Source organism: Podarcis muralis, chromosome 15 (genome assembly GCF_964188315.1).
Source record: "Podarcis muralis chromosome 15, rPodMur119.hap1.1, whole genome shotgun sequence".
Lineage (NCBI taxonomy): Eukaryota > Metazoa > Chordata > Lepidosauria > Squamata > Lacertidae > Podarcis > Podarcis muralis.
The window spans coordinates 37,348,623-37,370,660 of NC_135669.1; the positions used below are offsets into that span (position 1 = coordinate 37,348,623).

The window sequence follows — 22,038 nt, forward strand, 5'->3', positions numbered from 1 at the left end:
TAAACCTATGGGAAATTTGCCATGGATTTCAAGTGGGAGGTACTGCAGCACATCCAAGGTGATCTCAATTCACTCTGCCAGGTTTGATCGGTGTGGGAACATGCTCGCTTTCCCATTATACTTCAGCTTGCCAATTCATGCACCAAAATCAATCAGTCAATCGTTTTATTTGTCTGCCACATTTCCAAAGTTAAAACCATGCTAATGGTGGTTTACAGCTTATAAAAACAATTACAGAACTACACACATAGCAATAGTAGTCATAAACAATAAACAAATAATCAAAAAAGGGCACAACCAAATCAAACAATTTCCACATAAGTCGTAAGATCCAAAATAAACAGCAACAACCCTCGCCCCCAACAAAACTCCCTAAACCATACCCTGGCCCAAGATTCTGTCCAGCAGCCTCAGCTTTTGCAGCTGGAGTCATTCAGGGCCCTGCCTTTCCAGGCCAGGTGGGAAAAGACCTGCAAGGCAAGGAGCAGGTCTTCCAGGATTCACAGCCAAGATGGTCAGATAATTTATCTGTAAGCGTCAATCCATGTATCCAGAAGTGGTTGCTTTCATGATGTTACAAATTTGGGCATGACTGACTGATGGCTGCCACCCATACATCCTAACACAATAGTCTTCGACTTTTCAGACCCAGGATCCACCCTTCACCCCCAGCTTGCAAAATGGGACCATCTATTTTCTTGATAACATCTATTACAACTGATGTGTGATGCAGCATCAGCATACTGAGAATTTCCCTGTCCTTCAAAACAGCAGCCAATGGAATGGGTGTAAGCAAACCTGGAGTCTGATGATGTCAGGACACACATTTTGTAACTACCTATTTCCCCAGGAGAGAAGGAGGTGGAACTAGGCTGCTTTTTCCCCATGGCAGACATACATCTGCAATAACGCCCAGTTCTGGCCTGAGTTGGTATAGTGAAATGAATAGTGTGACCCTTGGCAATATAGCTTTGTGTGCATATGGAGGAGTTAAGGTCTCAAAGCCTAATTATCTCATAGGCTGCAGGAACGAAACATGTACATTTTCATGAGCCCTTTAGAATGGAGGCAGGAAAAAATCTAAATATAGAATGGACTATTTCATGACTTGTAACTTCATGACAAGGCTCTGGTAGACCGTCACATCCTCTTATGCTAACGATTAGCAAATCTTGGTGCATCTCACCACTTAACCAATGTATAAAAAAAGAAACATAAGACCAGGATGCTGAAGTTGCAGTAACTTTTTTTTTTACGTGTTGAAGAGCACAAAGTTTAGCATTAGAATCAAGAGTTGATTTCCCCAAGGTCCACCCAATCAGCTCCGGCCAGATTCCAAAGTGAGTGTTCTTGCTTGCAGCAGAGCTTTTAATTCTCATGGATGCACTTTGCAGTAGAACTTTGAACAAGGAAACGAAAGCATCGTCTAGGGATCTCTTCTGCGTACGTAAGATCCCCTTGATCAAAACTGGCAGCAGTTTGCTCCACTGGCTCAAATGTGCAAGTGAAAGAAATCCGAGTCACGTCTGTGTTGTAGAATTATTGGAGAGGTTCTTTCTTCCAGGGGAGGTGAAAGCGGTTGGATATTGCAGAATTTGGTCCCTGGGAAAACATGGGGCTGAGGGTGGCTGAATAGGGGTGAGTTCACCATCCTGCTTCCCCTTGTTCTAGGATTTATATCCCCAGGACACATTTCTCCTCGGCCAAAAAAAGAGCGGAGTTCACCACCACCTCCCTTTGAGCCCCAGCACCAAAACTCTGTCTCCCACCATATCTTCTGCAACATAGGGCGCTGCCTTATGCTGAGTCAAACACTTGCTCATCTAGCTCAGTACTGTCCACACTGACTGACAGTGGCTCTCCAGGAGTTCAGGCAGGGATTGAACATGGGACCTTCTCCATGTGGAGCAGATGCTACCACTGAGCTATGTTCCTTTCCCCCAGAGTTCCCATCCCATAATCCCCTGGGGCTTACTGTACCTGCTGAACCCTCTGAGCTTTTGGAGCTCGGTGGAACTGCTGCCTCACCTGCGTCAAATTGGTTGGCACTAAAGATGTGCTCAATGGGTTCCTGTGTTTCACTTTGTATAGCCATGTTGTGGTTACTTCTCTATAGTACTGCAGTGACGTGGGTGCAAAAGTGCTTCTGTTGCATATGATATGTCTGAACCTGCAATCCTGAGTTCTGATAAAATTTGCTTTGGGTTGATAACAATAGCAAACAAAAATTGGGGTGGGGTGAGGGGTGGCTTGCCTTTAGATTTAAAAAAGGCAAAATTTGTAGACGGGGGGGAAAATGCTATTATTTAACAAGTTATAAAAGAACCTGTTGGAAAGGAGGCTTAATACTTAGTGGTGCCCAGGAACCAGGGCAAGACGCAGATGTTGTTGATCGGCTTGGAAACAGTGACCATAGTCCTGTAAAATTCAACATAAATGCAAGTGGCTCCCAGGAAGTCCAGCAAGGTCACATTTTCAGTGTCAAAAAGACGTCTTCTTAAAAGAGAAGGCATTGCTTAAAAGGAAGCTGCAAAGGAAGTGCCAGAAGGTTCAGATCTCTTCCGGACACTTGGAGATTATGTAAGACCAATGTAGTAGAACCACAGATAAAAAGGATGCCATGGGTTCGTAAAGGGTACAAACAAATGGAAAGGTATTCTGATGCGATCAACTGCCGCCCAAATGAGGGCGAATAAAAAGGAGCAGAAGCTCATGGAGGAAATGTTTTATCACTGCATCCCATTTGCAAAGGTTGTGTACCTCTGAAAGTCAGTTGTTTCCTTCATGCACAGCTTGTTAACTTTCTGGAAGCTTCTGGTTGATCACAGTGGGGAATGTTGATACCCTAGAAGCAGCCGGACCATTGCTCTTGAGTTCTTATGTGAAAAAAGGCAATGGCGTTCCCTTTTGCTCACAAAAAAACTAGAGCTAACAGCATTTGATAGGTTTTCGGCCTTTTTCTTTGATTGGTTTGATTCCCTAAACATTTTCCTCCTTTAAATCAGTTAGATAACAAGTCTTCTGGAGGAGGTGGTAGTAGTAGTTCTTCGCCTGGAATTTGATGGGAGAGAACTAGGGATCCAGAACCCTGGATCTCTGCAATTGGTTCAAGTGAGAGGGACTCTGTCTGCTTTGGACAGAGATCCTCATTAGCTCCATCAAGCCAGTTTGGCGGTGGAGGCAAATCAAGTGGCTCTGGACTATCAGACTGGAGTGGAACATCTATCAAGCTGCATGGTTCTTCAGAAATGGCAGTTTGCATGCTTGCAGAAGAAGCTGTTGCTGTGGAGCTTGACTGCATGCCACTCTCTTCAGCCCCACATATAGGGGGAACATCCGGGCCTTGGCTTGATTCAGACAACTGCCCCTGCGCATTTTCCAATAGCTGCGTATCCTTGTTGAATTTCCAAGGCAAGAAGGAGAGAACTGAAGTCCGCCTCGTGTCTTGACTAGGTTCTTTATCCGCAGTCGTATCTGGTACTTCTCCATCCGCAAATGGGGAACGGCCTGCCCAGTGCGGGACAGGTGTAGCGGACCTTCTCCATCGCCTCCATAGGAAGATGCCAACAATAATTACTATCATGACAGTCAGGATGACCCCAATTACTACCGCTGCTATGAAGTGTCCACCATCGTGAGGTTTGGGATCTTCTGCTGCAGGAACCTGGGGCTGTGTGGTGGGTGTTTGCTGGTTGAATTTCACAGGGTCTCCAGGTTCGCTTGTTTCGTATGACTGTATGGGGTTTTTTCCACCAGTGCCAACTACTGCAGTGGTAGTGATCGGAAGTGTAGTTGATACGTTCCACCACAGCTGTCCATAGAAGAAAACAAGCACAATGGCTCTGGAGTCCATAGTTGCGTCAGTGCTGATAAACGCTTCTGTGGCACAAAGGGAATAAAAGGCAGTAAATTATCAGAACCTAGAGCAGGCACCCCCAAACTCGGCCCTCCAGATGTTTTGGGACTACAACTCCCACAATCCCTAGCTAACAGGACCAGTGGTCGGGGATGATGGGAATTGTAGTTCCAAAACATCTGGAGGGCCGAGTTTGGGGGTGCCTGACCTAGAGGGTTGTATCCAACTCTGTTGTACTCAAAATAGACTCATTGGAGTTAATGAACCCAAGGAAGTCATATCCATTGTTTTCAGTGGCATTGGATACAACCGAGTATCTTTGAAGTAGTGTTGTTTGTAACGCAAGTGTACTGACTCGTGCTATGATGGCCAGGATTCAACTCTGTCCTAGAGAAACAAAAGTTAAAACTTTCGCATGGCCTTGACTTCCCTTACTGGGAAGTGTGAGAGTGTGAGAATTAAGTGGCCTCAGAGTTAGGTACATTTGAAGAATCTGATCTTTGTACATTCCAAGGTGACTAACATGCAGAGTAAAACATGCAGATTAAAAATGCATGTTTTAGTGGGAAATACTTTAGAAACACATATTTTGTGAGAAAACATGTTCAAAAGTACTTATTTAAATGCAAATTTTGGGGTAGATTTTTTTTTTCATTGCAGGTTAATGCAGAAATTACTTACTTACTTATACCTAGCCATTTTCCCTGATGGGACTCAAGGCGGCTTACATATAAAAATGAAAACCACTAAAAACATAGAAAGAAATGGAAGAGAACGAACTTATGAGTGAACACATCCAAAATAGATTCAGACCAGAAATACGTGGTTCTGTCCGTTCTTAACGTCTGAAGAGCACTTCCCATTCCTGTATGTATTTGTATCCCTGTTTGGAGTGCGAGTTACTCACTGGAAAGAGGCAGGTCTGGAGCAGTAACTCATATAGAAACAAGAGTAGGTAGCCTGCATCTTTAAATGGGGGATGATTGATCCATTCACAACCAATAGAAAGACATGAAAGAATTCCCCTTCCCCTAACTGGGCCTGACTGAAAGGAGGCTAGCCCAGAGCAAAAACAACAAAGTTTTCTGGCGCTTGGTTTAATGAAGGGACAAGCAGGAAGGGCTCCAGGTTTGAGGGGGGGCAGGACAAAATGCCCTCTGGCAAGCCCCCTCATCCATCGGTAGGTGGTGAGCAGCAGTAGCATGACAAGTGACTCTGGGTGACTGGGTCGAGCTACCATTTAAATTTCCCACAGTGCTCCTGGAGTGAAGCTGCATTGTGAGAAATTAAAATGACAGTGGGACGCAGCTGCTGAGAATGCTCAGAGCACCAGGTCAGAATTCTTTTTAAGGGCAAGGCAGGCACCAGCAGTGGGTCCTGCTGGGGTGCTGAGGGACCCTATGAGTGGGAACTCTGGCCTTGGGGCAGGCCTTCTGAAGGCAATCTTAATAGCAGCGGTCCTCAGTAAAATGCTTTCAAGGTCTGTGCATCCATTTTAAAGGATAACATTTTAAAAATGCAAACCTGAAGGGATGGAACTAGAAATCTTAACTATACAGGGAGTTTTTTTCTTGCTCCAGATTGGATCCTGCAAATGTGAACCCCGCCCCCCTCTTTTGGGGGAATCTCAAGAATGAGCGGTAGCATGGAATCTTTAAAGTGGAACACTAACTATTTTGCAGCAGTTCAAATTATCTATATATGTCAATAGCTTACATTAGCAGCTCTGAACTACACATTCTGTTGTGAAATCCTATACAAACGTGTGAGTAAGCCTCATTGAACTAAGTAGGGCTTACTTCAAAGTAAACAGTGTTGCACCATGAGCCTTTTTACTTTTTTATGCTATCATGAATTACTCCTGTGATGGTCACTGAACTTATCTTGCTTTCGATGCAGCTCAAATTCAATTGTTGCAGCCAATTGCCCTTTAACTCCAATATACACACATATATATTTACAGACACACATAGATACTCCTTTTTTCCCCCCTTTGTGTTTACTTACATAAATTTGTTGGTACTTAAGATGCCCCAAAAGTTTGTGGCTTTTTTTGTTGTGGTTTGACTGTTGCTTGCAGAAATTACATCCAGAGGTTTTAAAGATAACAAAGTTGCAAGCAAGAAAAAAAGAATTCATGCATTTGTTGTTATAATCCCAGTAGTAAGTAAAAATAAAGAATAAAATGAAGGGCGTATTTTTGCATAATGTATATATCTCTTTTGGAAGAAAAAACCCTCACTTAATATAACATTAGCCTTGCATGTGATAGGGAATGCAAAACTTTTTTTAAAAAAAAAGAACATTCCAAAAAGTAAAGCACACATTCCTAAGATATTCAATACCAGTTTTACTGTTCTAGAGGTGTTTTTATCCAAAGAAGTATAATTGTGTCTTACCTGCTCGATAGCGTTTCTTGTTCTAACCAGGTTCTCGTTTTTAAGTTCACATTTTAATGGTTCAAGAGCAGAGAAAAGGAAGCACAACACAACAAAGCGTTTCTAAATGGCTGGTGGTTTACACGTTGCAAAATGATCCTATTTTCACTTAAAGAGGAAGTTTATCAACACTTTTTGCAGGAAGCCCCAAGAACTGAGAAGTGATTAAGTGTGTGGACATTTTTCTCTGCAAAGGCTGTACTCTGGGCAGCTTTCTCTGTGGTAGTATTTTTCGGTGTCTAACCAAATTTTAATGGTAGCAAATGGAAATTAGAGAGAGAAGTACAATTCTCAAAGTGCAAGTAGATAAATAGTTACCGCTCCAGCGGGAAGGTAAACGGCATTTCCGTGCGCTGCTCTGGTTCACCAGAAGCGGCTTAGTCATGCTGGCCACATGACCCGGAAGCTGTACGCCGGCTCCCTTGGCCAATAAAGCGAGATGAGCACCGCAACACCAGAGTCGGTCACGACTGGACCTAATGGTCAGGGGTCCCTTTACCTTTACCTTTTACAATTCTCAGCACCCTTAATGAACTAGAGTTCTTTGGATTCTTTGAGGAACTTGTGTATTTTAAATACGGTATATGGTCACTTGCTGGTCCAGCATAGATGTTACACATCTATTTCTTTTAAACATGGTTAAAAATTTAGGAGCAGGCTGTAAGAGTGTGTTCTTCCTCCCCAAACCCTTCCACCCTCCATGTGACTCTCCTGTACTTCACTCTTTGCCCCAGTGATACAAAGCATTGATTTAACCCTGGCTTATGATATTCAAGTTCCTACTGAACCAGGGCCTTCACCCTTATTTCAAAATCAAGATGTGAACCTAGTGTGATATAGTTGTGGGAGTTTCTGAGCTGGTCAATGCATGTTCAGATTGCCAGTCTCCGCATCTTGTGGCCCTTCAGAGCCCAGTACAATGCATAGCTCAGTTTGCTAAGCCTGTGCCTGCTCAGAGAGCCAGGTGCCTGTGCAGGGCTTGCTTTTCCTTCCCCATTCTCAGCTGCTAAACGGCATTAAGGAGCAAGCTGAAGGTCCACACCGAGCATTTGCCCGGATGCGTTTCCATATGAGCAAGTTCCGTAGTGACTGTTGGCAACTGAGGCAACTGTGAACAGGAAGCGCTGTGTTCCTTTGTGGTTGCAAGTGGGTGTTGTGTAGCTCGAAGTTCTTCCTCCTCCTCTTTGCTTAGCTAAGCTGCTGTTTTTGCTTCCAAGGGGAATTTTCTTCTCTGCTTGCTTGGCTCCTTGTTGAAGGAGCGGTTGCCAGGCTTCTTGGTGTTTTCAAAAATGGCTAGGCTTCTGTTTGGATGTTCTCACTCGGTTTCAGAGTATCTGGGTACATGGAGGAGAAGTCTTCTGTTCTCCCTGCCCAAACTCTCAGCTTGAGTAGCCCTGCACGGGGAAGTTGCTGCGGTTCAAAATGACTCAGTTAGGGATGCAAATTTCTCCAGCCCATAATGCTTCATTGCACCTGTGCATTCTTGCACTTTGGACTGCAGATCTAAGCATGCTCTTGTGGTTCTTGACATGGAAGGGGGCATTTCATTTTTGGCAAGCCTCTGTAGTCCTGTTGTCCACATTGACACCTATTACTATATGTGTTTGTGAGTATACATGCACATGCATGTGCATGGGGGCCAGGGATCGTTCCAGAAGCACTCATAAAGCTGCCTATTGTAAATTAGGTCGCTGATCATAAAACTCTCTAAGTGGATCTGGTCGTGCTTTGGTTAAGTATATATCAGTTAGTAGGTTCCGGTGATCAGCTGATGGACACAGTGAATTGTCTTGTCTAAAGTGCTGGGTCAATGAGTCTCTTCTGTTTGTAGTCGGTCTTATTTTATTTAGGCAGGCTGGACTTTGTTTACTTTAATTTACTTAATTTAATTATATTCTGCCCGTGTGGCTGAGTTGTCCCAGCCACTCTAGCTACAAGCATCTTAGCTCATCTCAGGTCCTACCTGCCTTCTTAACTTCCTCTTTTTCTCCTCACCTGGGTTTCAAGGTGTGTATTGGGTTGTGGATGGTGTTATGCTCTCCCTCCCCACAATATTAACCCCAGCTTTGCCCCCCAGCTTCCCTCAGCTTTTACTTAGCAGTCCCTGGATAGGAGCTGGCATTAACAGTCAATATGCTTGCTCACTTTCTACCCTTCCCACGTAAGAAGTTGACTTATACTGAATCTGGTCCTTGGTCCATTTAACCGAGTATTATCTGGTAGTGGTTCTCAAAGGTTCTGGGTAGGGGTCTTTCCCAGCCTTACTTGGAGATGCTGGAATTTAGTCTGCAGTCTTTTGCGTGCAAATTGTGTACTTTACTGCTGAGCTGCAGCCAGTTCCCTTAGCTTGTGTTGAGTTTGGGGTAGGTGGGCTTGATAAATTTATACTTCCTGCACATCAGCTGTATGATGTTGGCTAGAGCTTCAAGCCTATGTTCACTAACAACTTTGGAAGTTTGATACTAATATATAGATATTTATTTCCCAAACCAAAATCATACGTATCTTGGGTGGGGAGAGGAAGAGATCACATCATCTGCTCATTGGGGAATAAGCTGAGTCACTTGGCAGTATGATCATTTTAAAAATCCCATTGAGTACTTTTATTTCCTGGGGGTGGATGGGTGGAGGGAGAGACATGCCTAACATGGAACCACCTGCTGTAAGTCTTGACTAAAAATGACTTGGCTCAACTGCACGGCAGTGCAAAAAGTCTCATGCTGTGCCAAGCACATTCAGGAGATGGATTAATCACTAGGCTAAGTATGCAGCAGCAGAAAGTCCCAGACAGATTATGAGGTTTTTCTATGGTGTCATTATCCATATGTCTTCCCCTGCCCAGCATAGGAGCTCACCCCCCCCCATCCTTAAATTCTTCTTTTTTGAAAATTTCACGTAACATGGAGATTGTGGCAGGACTTTGCATTTGACCTCACCACCCCCCAGCCTAGCTTTTGATCTTAAGGGCCTCCTCTTGCCTCAAGCAGTGTTCATCATGTGTGATGAAGGGGGGTGTCTTTGCATTGGGGGCCGAGGGGGTTAAAAGGACACAGCCTCCAAATCTGCTTGTGTGGGAGTGAGTCACCGAACAGAGCCGGTTATTGCCGAACCTCCCATGCTTTCTTCTTTCAAAATATAGCTTTCAGCTAGGGAATAGCAGCTGCACACTTCTTATTATAGGGAACAAGTGACCAAGCTGCAGGAAAATCTTCAAAGTTGAGAACGCGGTCAGCTGGAAGGACTACTTCATAGACTGCACAATATTTAAGGGGTGGGACAGGAAGAAGCAGATGGGAGTGAGGCAATGTGTGTTTGGGTGGGTCTCCTCTAGTGCACGAATGCTGGCAGGGCAGAATGCATGCTTGCGTGTGTGACCTGTGGACCCCCTGCCTCCAAATATTGTTCTAAATAAAGCTCCCCTCTGCCTTTTGACTCAGATTGATCCTTGATTTTATCTCTGTGTGTTGACTGCTCTGCTTTCTGTTCTGAATCGGCCAGTTGGTTTTATTGCTTGCTGGTGGTTTCTTTTTCTTTGTCTTTTAAGCCGTTCTGGGAATCCCTTTTCGGACTGAAAAGTTTCTCTGAAATACTAGCAGCTGGGATCATCCAGTGAAACTGAATGTTGGAAGATTTTTGGGCAGACCCCCCAAAAAAGTACTTCTTCACACATTGCAGGGTGAAACGGTGGAATTTGCTACCGCAGAATGTAGTGATGGCAAAGGTTTCTTAGGTTCCTTTCTGGCCTTGTATGTTGTTCAAGCAGGATATCTTGAAAATACGGTCTTCTATGATATGTATTGCCTATATGTATGGTAGTGTGGTTCATAGAGTAATGGGCCTGATTCATACAGTATCCCTAAGGGAAACAAGGCAGCATTTGTGTAGGAACAATGCATGCTCTTGACTCCACTCCAAATGGATTATCCACTGAGAAATTACTAAACTGGAATGACAAGAAGCGCTGGAGAAGTAGAGGTTTTGTATCCTTCTGTGGTAATGTATGAATTGAAGCAAATGCACCTGATAAACAGGAAAATATTGTATTGCTCAGTAAAGGGATTAAGTGTCCATTGATGTGCCATGTCGAGTATACTGTATACCAGAGATGGGAACCTGTGGCCATTTAGATGTGCAGGGTGGTGCGCTCTACACTAAAGAACACCCCCCCCCCCACACACACAAAATAACCCCCAACTCAAAAAGCTGATGGGAGGAGGAATTTTACAGCCTCTACAGAGCCACAGGTTAGCCATCCCTGGTTTTTTCCTGCCTTTCCTCCAAGGTGCTCACAATACGTAAAGTGTTCCCTTCACTCAAGATATATTAACCTATCTGCAAAATGGGAAGAGTGGTCAACCTCACACAGCATGGAAAAGTCTCTGAAGTTATTTTGCAAATGAAGGATAAGGGAGGAGGTTTTTTTGTGCCTAATGTAAACAACTTCAAGCTGCTAAATGGACCATTAACGCATCATCGTCTTCTATCCAAAACTGGGTGTGTTCTTTGATACTTAGTTTTGTGCCAAGAAAGCTGAGCTCTACAACCTAAACAAATTATGCCATGTTACATAATTTTGCTAGTCATTGAGAGGTTCAAGGTACTGAATTCCTGATCCTCTCTGTTGGAAATACTGGCCACTCCTTTCCTGTTCTGCTGCTTGCTTTCAGCAGGTGTTGTTCCCAATTCTGTGTTGCCACATAAGGGGATTAAACATAAGAAGAACCCTACTGGATCAGGCCAGCGGCCCATCTAGTCTAGCTTCCTGTTCTCGCAGCAGTTAACCAGATGCCTCTAGAAAATCCTCTAGCAGAACCTGAGCACCAGAATGCTCGCCCCTCCTGCAGTTTCCAGCAACTGGTATTCAGAATAATAACTGTCTCCATCAACACCTTCTCATACCCCAAGATTCACCAGTTGGAGCCAGCTGTAAAACAAGAGCTGCAAAACTGTGGTTTAGAGAGATCAGCTAATGGCACTCCATCAGCTGTATGCTTCGATCTGCATATGCAGTTGGGATTCCGAAACCCTGGTCAATCTACTGCAGATCACCCAGTGATTCACCATGTACCCCATCTTAACCTTCTGCCAATATCAGCTTTTAAGGAAAGGATTTCCCTTAAAAATAAATAAAAAACGAAAGCAGGAAATTCCTTATCCAATCTCACCATTCCTTATCCAGTCTCACTGATGCCCTCTAATTCGAGCCAGAACAAAGTTTGGGAGGATGTGTTCTAAGGCTCATCAGTCTTGGGGACGATGGCTTTTGAAATTGAGTTCATATACTTGGCTCCCCCAGGTTCCAGATTCACAAATAATAATTACTGGTGACTTTGGGATTGTGTGCAGTGAATTTATTGCTCAGCTGTTATACTTTGTATATGTCAGGAAATTGAGGTTTCATCTTCAGGCTCATGCATAAAGAAATCCAGGAAAGGCAAAAAAAACCTCTACTCTGAACAAACTGAGCATCCTGCAAGAACATTAGTTGCATTTAGCAATCTAGTATGTATTGACATAGGCTGTTCCACAATCTCCTGCAAACATTTTATTGCTGAAAACTTAACTGTGGCCCTGTTTTAAAAGGAAACAACATCCCACTCCCCACTTCTGCAAAAGGAAACCCCAAGAAGCCTGCTTTATTTTTCATTACTTACAAGGAACAATATCACAGAAGCTGAGAACAGACCTTGATTGTAATCAGGTCATTTAAATCGACCTAACAGAGGCGAATTCCTGGTATATCGGCTCCCGCATTAAGGGATGGGGACAGGAAGTACGACGTAGACATTCCGCCACAAGCAAGAAACTTGGCATTTTGCTAGCCCTGATCAGGTTCCTCCCAAGCACTTGACTGAACAAAGGAGGGGTGATTGATCTGGGATTTTTTCCTTGTCTCTCTCTTGTTGGTACACAGGTATTAAATAAAGATCAACAGAGAGAATTGGAAGGGAGGTGGAGTTCATGTAGTTGCACAGAATCAGAGGCGTTACACAAGCCTCTTGCAGTCTTAGACATGAACAGCTGGTGGAGGCATTCTGCTGTACAGTGGTACCTCAGATTAAGTACTTAATTTGTTCTGGAGGTCTGTACTTAACCTGAAACTGTTCTTAACCTGAAGCACCACTTTAGCTAATGGAGCCTCCTCCTGCTGCCACGCCACCGGAGCACGATTTCTGTTCTCATCCTGAAGCAAAGTTCTTAACCTGAAGCACTATTTCTGGGTTAGCGGAGTCTGTAACCTGAAGTGTATGTAACCCGAGGTACCACTGTATTAGTCCAGTCGGGATGCACCCAGGTAGCTTGGGGCAGGAGGAGGAAGCAAGCAGGTAAGAGCTTGCAACACCTCCGTGGCATTGCTTTCCTGTGCTGAGACCCAGTGTTCTAATGTAAGGGAAACGAGCAGGGATATGATGCATACATTTGTGGAAGGCTTTCCTCGCAAAGCCTGGCTCCGCCTCTCAGCCATCCTTGTTGTTCTGTGTGGGTGCCAAGGGGACATTTCCCCTTCCAGCCTCGCATCTGCTCAGTTTTTAACCTGCATCCTTGCATGTGTAGCATCTGAATTTTCTTAAATCAAGTTGCCCACATTTCAGGAGCTGTGGACTGCTTGATTTCTGAAGCATCGTGGACAATCACCTCTCTGGTAATAGCTCGCTATGGAATTCCAACCTGGAAAGTTCATTACCGCCCGGAAACCCAATGCCTCTGCAGTGGTGGCACATAGCCTTCAAGTTCTCTCCCTCCCAACCTTTTCTGGGTGTCCGCATGATGCTTGAATCTAAATTATGGTTGTGGTGCTGCTGGCTGGCTTTGCCAACACCTCCTTGAGCTTCTGCCTGTCTGACAGTTCACTCGCTAGTTTCTTGCTGGCTTCTTCGCCAGTTTTCCCTTTTGTTCTCTCCGACCCCGTTCTTTGTGCCACCAGCTCTGCTGCTGCTGCCTCGTTGGTCATCCTCTGCAACGTTTCTAATCCAGCTGGCCACAAGCTATTTGTGGTGAGGAAATCGCCATTGCTCCTGAGGGGGCGCTTGCTCGGCTGCCTTTTCTTCATATAGGAGATTTTGTTTGCCATTGCAACAGTGGCCACAAGTAGACATACACAAATGAAGATAAGCACCCCGATGATGATGAAGCAAATCAGTATTAGCCTTTTGCTGTTCTCTTCGCAGAGTTCAGCTTTCATTTGATCCTGACTGGGAGTTGCAAGTTCTTGATCTGTACCAGTAACGGTGTAGGGAGATGGGGGCACTTCTGGTGCAAGCGTTGAGGGCATTTGTGGGGCAGTTGAAGTCTCCGATGAGGATTGAGAGGTGGATGTCCAACTAAAGCTAGTTGGCTGCGTTGTGGATGTCGATTCGAAGGTGCTGATCTGTGTTGTATAAGTAGACGTCTCCCCCAAAGGCAATGTTGTAAGAGCCCCACTGGTGTGTGTTGGGGTTTGAGTTGTAGGGACGGTGGGAGTTTCTGTTGTCGTCAAAAGAGCTGTGGTAGTGTCCGCTCTTACTTCTATGTGAAATAGCAAGATGGCCCACCAAAGGAAACCCAAGTCCATGTGAGAGTTGCCCATCAGTTTCATGTTTATGGGGACGTTTGCTGCCTGCAAGAATAATAAAGTGACAGGGTTGAGTTTGTTTTGCACCCACAGAAACACCTGTTTCAGTTGTCAGAGAGGCTTCTCCTGAGGGAAAACTTAAATATTACCATGTTTGAATTGTGTTGTGGCATGGTTTGCTTATTCGTTTCTAATTACCACATCCCTAGGTTTTAAAGCAGATAAAACCACACTATAAAAGCATAATAAAAATCAACAAGCCCCATATAGCTTGTTATTGTGGATTAAAGCTTAATCTGACTTTGGGTCTAAGGTATAATGGCTTTCATCTTATAAACTAAACACAGATTGAAGGTTGATTGCTCATAATTCATGTTCTCAAGCCTCACAGATATTAAGAAAAATATAGTTTCTCTTTTGGTTATTTATAGCATCTTCTGTTCTGTTAAAATTGGAAGGGATAAATGTCATGGCTGTTTTCCCATCTGTGCTGAAACTTAAACTGCTTCTGCGAAAGATTCTTCCACAAGCCATCAGTGCCTTGCAGAAAAGTAATAGAGGAGGTTTTAGTTATACAGCACAACCAAAATGTATCCTTTTTTCATGAAAAAGTCCTTCAGAAGGTAGACTCTTTGAGAAGTTTTTTTAGTGCCTTTGCTATATCTCTGGTAACCTTCAGATACACCAGTGCTTTCCAGCAAAACAAAAGGACAACGCCCTCATGTTCCTGTGATCATGAACAAAGAGCCCCAGGCAATCTGTACATATAAAGAAGAGCACAAAAGCAACTCTTCAGTAGTTCATTTTGAGAGCTACATTACTCATCTAATATAACATGTTCCTTCGGCAGTCAGTGAAGGGGCATCCTATTGTTTGGATGCCTGCATGGCGCTTCCTTTGTATGAAATGTTTTGGAGAGAGGGGGCTGTGTGCATCCTGTAGATCTGTAGGTGCCCAATTCAAAAATTGGGACATCCACCGTGGAATTGGGTGTCCCATGAGTCCATAAAGCCAGTTCACATGTAAAAAAGGACACATCGTATAACAATAGATTGCAGATCTAACCCACATTGGGAGAGTTTTCCTTCCACGCACCTTGTGCTAACTTTGCATGTTGCAGGAAGAGAATTTTAGTGGGAGATCCCATTGAAAACTACAACCCTCCTCCACCTGAAGTGGTAAGGTAAAGGTAAAGGGACCGCTGACCATTAGGTCCAGTTGTGTCCACCTCTGGGGTTGCGGCACTCATCTCGCTTTATTGGCCAAGGGAACCGGCGTACAGCTTCCGGGTCATGTGGCCAGCATGACTAAGCCGCTTCTGGCGAACCAGAGCAGCGCACGGAAACGCTGTTTACCTTCCCGCCAGAGCAGTACCTATTTATCTACTTGCACTTTGACGTGCTTTCGAACTGCTAGGTTGTCAGGAGCTGGGACCAAGCAACGGGAGCTCACCCCGTCGTGGGGATTCGAACCGCTGACCTTCAGATCGGCAAGTCCTAGGCTCTGTGGTTTAACCCATAGCGCCACCCGCGTCCCCTATACCTGAAGTGGTACCGTCCTGCAGATATCAACAACTTTTGGGGGAAATTGTAAAAAAACAGCAACACAACAACTTTGGTCGGCCCTCACGCATGTTCACTTCATCAAATTCTTTTGAAAAAAGTTTGGGCACCCCTGACCTAGCCCAAGCATTGTTTACCTTGCCTGGCAGTGGCCCTCCAAGGGTTCAGGTGGAGGTTTTCCTAGCCCTGCTTCCCAAATTCCTTCTACTGGACATGCCAGGAACTAACCCTGCGACCTTGTGCACACAGAGTCCGTGGTTTTCTGCTGAACCACAGCATCTCCTATGTATGAGCATCAAATGATGAAGCTGTCCTCTACCAACTGCAGTCTGTGTTCATCTCTAGCCCTCTGTTGTTTGCTTGACCAGCTCTTTCTGCACTCTCTGGCTGTGTGTTGAACCAGACACAAGCTAGGAGCCAATGACCCATGTAGTCTAATATCCTGTTCCCACAGTGGCTGACCAGATGCCTGGGGGAAACCTGCAAGCAGGACCCAAGCCCAGGAACACCCTCTCCTCCTCTGGTTTCTGGAAACTGGTATTTAGAGGCGTTACTGCCTCAATCTTTGCTATTCCCTCCCACAAAGGGAGGGCAGGGACTCCAGATTAATTTTTTTACACTATAAGTACATCCATCCCTTTTCTTCCTTGTGCAAAACTTGGGTTTTTGTTTTTCACGCCCAGAGTACCGTATTTTTCGCTCTATAGGACGCACTTTTCCCCCTTCAAAAATGAAGGGGAAATATGTGTGCGCCCTATGGAGCGAAGACACCATAGCCCCACCATATGGCAGGAGCCTCTATAGCCGTGTGTCACCTCTCCAGCCGGGACAGCGCGCGCGGGGCAAAAGAAGCCCCCCGCGACCCTCTCCCGGCTGGAGAGGTGATGCGTGGCTATGGCAGGAGCCTCTATAGCTGCGCGTCACCTCTCCAGCCAGGAGAGCGCGTGCGGGGCTAAAGAAGCCATAGCCCTGCAACCCTCTCCCGGCTGGAGAGGTGACGCGCGGCTATGGCAGGAGCCTCTCCACTGCTCCCTGACCTGCCCTTTGGGGCTGGTGGTGGGCATCCCCCCGCCAGCCCCAAAGAGCAGGTCGAAAGGAACCTGAAGCCTGGAGAGCGAGAGGGGTCAGTGCACACCGACCCCTCTCGCTCTCCAGGCTTCCAAGGTAGCCGCCTGAACGCACCTTAAACGGCACCTTGTTTTGGAGGGGGGAAACAAGAGGGGGAAAGTTCTCCCCCTCTCTGCGCAGCGCCTCCTGCCGCTTCGCTGAAGGGGCGCTGGGCAGAGAGGGGGAGAATTTTTTTTTTCTTGTTCTCCCCCCTCTAAAACAAAGTGCGTCCTATTGTCCAGTGCATCCTATGGTGCGAAAAATACGGTGCACATGACGCTGGTGGTACTTGAGGCTTCCTTCCCTGCCCCCAACCTTTCAGATATTCTTGTTGTTTTTAGATTGTCCTGCCTGGATGGTGCCAGTCATACCAAACGGAAAGCATCCTCGGGTGCCCACCATTGCCACACCGCAATGACGACAATGCTGCCTTATGTGCCTCCACTGCCGGCACAAAGCACTCACTGTTAATTGTAGTAGCTGATGGCTGGTGTTAAGGATTTCACTTAAACAGACAAGAGCAAAGGAACTGACCATTAAGGGCTCTTTCTCCACCTAAGCTCACTCTGGCAAAGTGGCTGTTTTGTTAGAAAACAGTGTGTTGGGCTTTCCCTAAGCACCTTGACAGGTTTCTAATTGTCTTTCTCTCCTACAAGAATGCCTTCCCTCCTCTGTTACATAAATAACATTTGCGGTTCAGTTAGCACCAGGCCCTCGCTTTCTTCAGTAAGTTTCCTGCTTTGCTGCCCAAGGCTCATCGGAACAAGTTAGTTTTACTTCTTGGTACTGGAAACCTCAATCTGGGACCTGCTGCGAGGAAAGATAGAAACAGAACCAAGTATAAAAGGTAGACATACACTTACCTGGAGGAGAGGTCAGCGAAGGGTTTGACTTAGGAGGTCTGTGATTCGCTAGCTAACCGCACCTCAATATTTGTCTGCCTTACAGTGGCAAACTCTAGATTCTGGAGTCTAGAAGGTGGGGATGTTTTTATGCATTGAAAGTGAATGTGCCTCTGAAACATGGTGTTTAGTTCTCCATTTAGAGAACTAAACCACAGAGATGACACATTTCCTTTCTGGTGTAAGTACCCCGTGACGTGTTAAGAGGGAGGGAGGGAGGGAGAACCACCATCTTGCCTAAATTAGACCTCCAGATTGACGGATAAAGCATTTGCTTTAAGGCAGGCCTGTTTCTCCAAGCAGCTGAGTACACTGCCACGGTCATCTTTTGCCTTTTCTTTTTATGTAAATCGATTTGGTGGGGAAGTTGATTTATTGCAGCCTCCTAGAGCCTGTGTGTTGAGTCAGCTCTTGAGTATGGAGGCAAAGATTCTCTGTACAGTTTATTGAGATCTGTCTGACACTCAGACTTCCATGTAAATTATCGGTGTGTGTTTCTTTCCAGGGCTGCTTTCACATTTATTTTAATTGCCTGTAGGGTAATTACTTTTTTTAGCTGGCTAAAGCTGATGGGAGGTTTGGCCAAGCAACACCTGGAGGGCCACAATTTCCTCATTATATTTCGTAAAACTACAGAGAGTTCATACTTTGGGCTAAGCGCTTCATTCTAGCCGTTTTGTACACAGGACAGTTGAACAAATAATGGTGGTGATCTTCCACTACTCCAGGATTAGTGTACCTGTTACGCCTCCCCAAGGAATTAGATTCATTGAGTAATATCTGCAGCATATACATCTATCGCGCTCGGCATTTTAAGACGTTCTGCTGGAACGACTTTTCCTCCTGAAACAACAGCAAAGCTTTTAATTAAGTGTACGACTGCTTTACATGGGCTTGTTTGGTGTCCTGAAAGCATCTAAATGCCTCCACTCCTGTCCCTTCATCTCCTGCTATTCATTTGAGCGCTCTTAGACACATCCAATTAAGCAGCAGGATGCCACGTTTCAGCTCTTGGCAAATGAAACATCTGAATTATAATCCCATCAAATGGCGGGCTTGTAATGGAAATGCCAGTACTTGCTTAATTAGGGCAGCACTGCTCTAATAAATGACCTCGTTTTCGTGTTTCAGCGCGGGCGTAATTTGAAAGTTTAGGGAAAGCAAATAAATCGGGGTTTGATGAAGAATCCTTGCTGAGATATGGTTGCTGGTTTGTTTTTATAGAGGAAAAGTTTAAGAGTGCCTTTAAGTGGGAAGGCCAATTTCGAAGTAATTGATGTGCTATTACTCCCTTTTGCGGCTTTTCCAGTTGAGAGGTTTGGAAATTTATCGGTCACTGTGCTTTTTGAAGGGAATGTTTTTGGAGTTGGGGGAGGTCCTATGGGGCAGTTCCAGATGTTTGTGCACCATAGGTTTCTCATAGTGATAGTGTTCAAGGACCAAAAAGCGACTCACATTTATGAGCAAGGGTAGGAGACCTGTGGTCCTCCAGATGTTGTTGGCTTTCAACTCTGATCAGCCCCAGACAGCATGGCCCAGTGGTCAGGGATGATGGGAATTGTAATCCAGCAAAATCCAGTGCCAGATGAGGAGACTTTTTTGTTCCTGCCTCATTTGAATGTCTGAATCAGTCCTCAAGGCTGAGCCATACAGTGCATGAATGCAAACTTTGGTTTACCGTATTTTTCGCACTATAGGACGCACTTTTTCCCCTCCAAAAATGAAGGGGAAATGTGTGTGCGTCCTATGGTGCGAATGCAGGCTTTTGCTGAAGCCTGGAGAGCGAGAGGGGTCCGTGCGCACCGACCCCTCTCGCTCTCCAGGCTTCAGGAAGCTATCCCAAGTCTTGCAAGCCCGGCGGGATGTCCCGCGGGCTCGCAAGGCTTGCGGGCAGCAGCCTGCACCCAAAAGCTGGGGACAGCGGGGAGGCGCAGAGCCGCCACCCCGCTATTCCCCGACCTGATCTGGAGGCTGGCGGGGGGAGAAGCAAGCCTGCTTCTCCCCCCCCAGCCCCACAAGCTCGGGGGATAGGGGGATGGCGAAGCGCCGCCATCCCGCTATTCCCCGACCTGATCTGGAGGCTGGGGGTGGGAGGAGCAAGCCTGCTTCTCCCCCCCCCCAGCCCCACAACCTCCAGATCAGGTCGGGAAATAGCGGGATGGCGGCGCTCCGCCATCCCGCTATTCCCCGACCTGATCTGGAGGCTGGGGGTGAGAGAAGCAAGCCTGCTTCTCCCCCCCACCATCCCCACAACCTCCAGATCAGGTCGGGGAATAGCGGGATGGCGGCGCTCCGCCATCCCGCTATTCCCCGACCTGATCTGGAGGCTGGGGGTGGGAGGAGCAAGCCTGCTTCTCCCCCCCCCCCAGCCCCACAACCTCCAGATCAGGTCGTGGAATAGCGGGATGGCGGCGCTCCGCCATCCCGCTTTTCCCTGATCTGATCTGGAGGCTGGGGGTGGGAGAAGCAAGCCTGCTTCTCCCCCCCCCCAGCCCCACAACTTCCAGATCAGGTCGGGGAATAGCGGGATGGCGGCGCTCCGCCATCCCGCTATTCCCCGACCTGATCTGGAGGCTGGGGGTGGGAGGAGCAAGCCTGCTTCTCCCCCCCCCCCAGCCCCACAACCTCCAGATCAGGTCGGGGAATAGCGGGATGGCGGCGCTCCGCCATCCCGCTATTCCCCGACCTGATCTGGAGGCTGGGGGTGGGAGAAGCAAGCCTGCTTCTCCCCCCCACCAGCCCCACAACCTCCAGGCTTCAGGAGAGCCCCACCGCCAGCCCCACAAGCTCGGGGGACAGCGGGAGAGGCGCAGCGCGCCCTTCCCGCTGTCCCCCGACTTGGCTAGAAGGCTGGCGGGGGGAGAAGCCTGCTCCTCCCCGTTGCCAGCCCCGCAAACTCGGGAGACAGCGGCAGGGGCGCAGCGCGCCCTTCCCGCTGTCCCCCGACTTGGTTAGAAGGCTGGCCCAGCCCCGCAAACTCGGGGGACAGCGGGAGAGGCGCAGCGCGCCATCCCGCTGTCTCCCGACATGGTTTGGAGGCTGGCGGAAGGCTTCCTCCTCCCCCAGCCCCGCAAGCTCCCAGAGCGATGCCAAAGCTGCGCGCAGCTTCGGCATGGCTCTGGGTCCCGTTCTGGGGGAGGGGGAAGCTCGTGCTTCCCCGCCCCAGCCCCGCGCCTGGCGGGGGGGGGAATAAATTTTTTTGCCTTTATTTCCCCCCCCCCAAATCTAGGTGCGTCCTATGGACCGGTGCGTCCAATAGTCCGAAAAATACGGTAATCAGACTACAGTTTCCTACAAGGAGCTGCACGCAATCGCAACTCTGACGAAATACAACCATGTGAAATGCCTGTTTCCAAACACCAGTGATTCACATATTAAAGCCTTCCCCAACCTGGTGCCCTCCAGGTGTTGTAGGGCCACAGTGCCCAACAGCCCACAAACAACATGGGGAGTTGTTGTCTACAACATCTGGAGGGCACAACTCCTGCTGCACAGGACGACATCTTCAGATCTCATATGGTCACATTTTTTCTCCTTCCCGGACCCTAGTAGAAGGAGCCCCCCCCCCCCAAATTCAGATATGTGGTGAAATAATTATGGCCCTCCTGGGCCATCCACATCTCCCCAGATTTGCCTTTAGTATAGCACCAGCTCTGTCTATAATAATTGCATTTATTGTGGCCTCTTCCTCAAGAGGAGATGAAAATTTCAGTGTTATTTCTTGCGTTCTTTAAAATTCCTTCTTGTCTCTAACATGACAGATGAGCAAAGACTAAATTCTAATCACTGCTGTTTGTCCCTTGCCAACAAAGTTACCCTGGAGCTAATTCTTCTGTGTTCCTGTTTTCCATTAGGGGAAAGGGGTAATCTCTCTCTCACACTCTTTTTTTATTGCTGTTGCTGAAGACGCAAGCCAAGCTGCACCCTAACATTTCCCCCCTCTCAGCTATTTATTTTTCCTTTCTAGGTTCAAGACCGGCCAGATAAATGGTGATCTGCTGATATACCACGTCTTGCTAACTTTGAAGCCATACTACGCTAAGCCATATGAGATTGTGGTGGACCTCACTCACGCCGGCCCCAGCAATCGGTTCAAAACGGACTTCCTCTCCAAGTGGTTTGTTGTTTTCCCGGGACTCGCTTACGAAAACGTCACCGCTGTTTTCATCTATAACTGCAACTCGTGGGTGAGGGAGTACACGAAATACCACGAGAGACTTCTGACAGGCCTCAAAGGCAGCAAGAGACTCATCTTCATTGACTCGCCTGGGAAGCTGGCAGAACACATAGAGCATGAGCAGCAGAAGCTCCCGGCGGCCACTTTGGCCTTGGAAGAAGACCTGAAGGTTTTCCACAATGCGCTCAAGCTGGCCCACAAAGACACCAAAGTTTCTATTAAAGTGAGTCTCATGCAACGCTGTGGTCTTTGCCTTTAGGGAATTGTGCCATATATACATTTAGGGCAGTGTGGATTCTCCATTTAAAATGAGCAAGTGCAGAGCATTGCATGGCCCTCCAGATGTTGTGGGACATCTACTCCCATCATCCCTGACCACTGGTTGTGCTGGCTGGGGCTGATGGGAGTTGGGGTTTATTAAGCTTAGCTGTATGCAGTTGTAAA

The 22,038-nt window shown here is 46.8% G+C and overlaps 3 protein-coding genes across 7 annotated transcripts in view; 1 reads left to right on the top strand and 2 right to left on the bottom strand.

The window, feature by feature from the left end:
* NF1 (neurofibromin 1) overlaps positions 1 to 22,038 on the top strand; it is a 163,420-nt gene that overhangs the window by 95,235 nt on the left and 46,147 nt on the right. For all 4 annotated transcript variants that reach the window (XM_077919457.1, XM_028707813.2, XM_077919455.1 and 1 more), the window contains one exon: positions 21,385 to 21,817. In XM_077919457.1, the coding sequence (XP_077775583.1) occupies positions 21,385 to 21,817 (433 nt within the window). The remainder of the gene's footprint in view (positions 1 to 21,384; positions 21,818 to 22,038) is intronic.
* Positions 152 to 6,391, bottom strand: EVI2B (ecotropic viral integration site 2B). 2 transcript variants are annotated; one of them, XM_077919217.1, is made up of 2 exons: positions 6,256 to 6,391; positions 152 to 3,879 (listed from the first exon to the last, which is right to left on the bottom strand). In XM_077919217.1, exon 2 carries the CDS (start codon positions 3,851 to 3,853, stop codon positions 3,002 to 3,004), a length of 852 nt encoding a protein of 283 aa, XP_077775343.1. In that variant the 5' UTR covers positions 3,854 to 3,879; positions 6,256 to 6,391; the 3' UTR covers positions 152 to 3,001. The 2 variants fall into 2 exon arrangements, with proteins under 2 accessions (XP_077775343.1, XP_028563651.2); XM_028707818.2 differs by lacking the exon at positions 6,256 to 6,391 and adding an exon at positions 5,864 to 5,994.
* EVI2A (ecotropic viral integration site 2A) lies at positions 11,697 to 17,514 on the bottom strand. The gene is made up of 2 exons (XM_028707819.2): positions 17,379 to 17,514; positions 11,697 to 13,891 (listed from the first exon to the last, which is right to left on the bottom strand). Exon 2 carries the CDS (start codon positions 13,868 to 13,870, stop codon positions 13,073 to 13,075), a length of 798 nt encoding a protein of 265 aa, XP_028563652.2. The 5' UTR covers positions 13,871 to 13,891; positions 17,379 to 17,514; the 3' UTR covers positions 11,697 to 13,072.

What these genes read in the sequence shown, in the direction of transcription:
- EVI2B (XM_077919217.1), bottom strand. Translation starts at nt 3,853, where the DNA reads ATGGACTCCAGAGCCATTGTGCTTGTTTTCTTCTATGGACAGCTGTGG.
- EVI2A (XM_028707819.2), bottom strand. Translation starts at nt 13,870, where the DNA reads ATGAAACTGATGGGCAACTCTCACATGGACTTGGGTTTCCTTTGGTGG.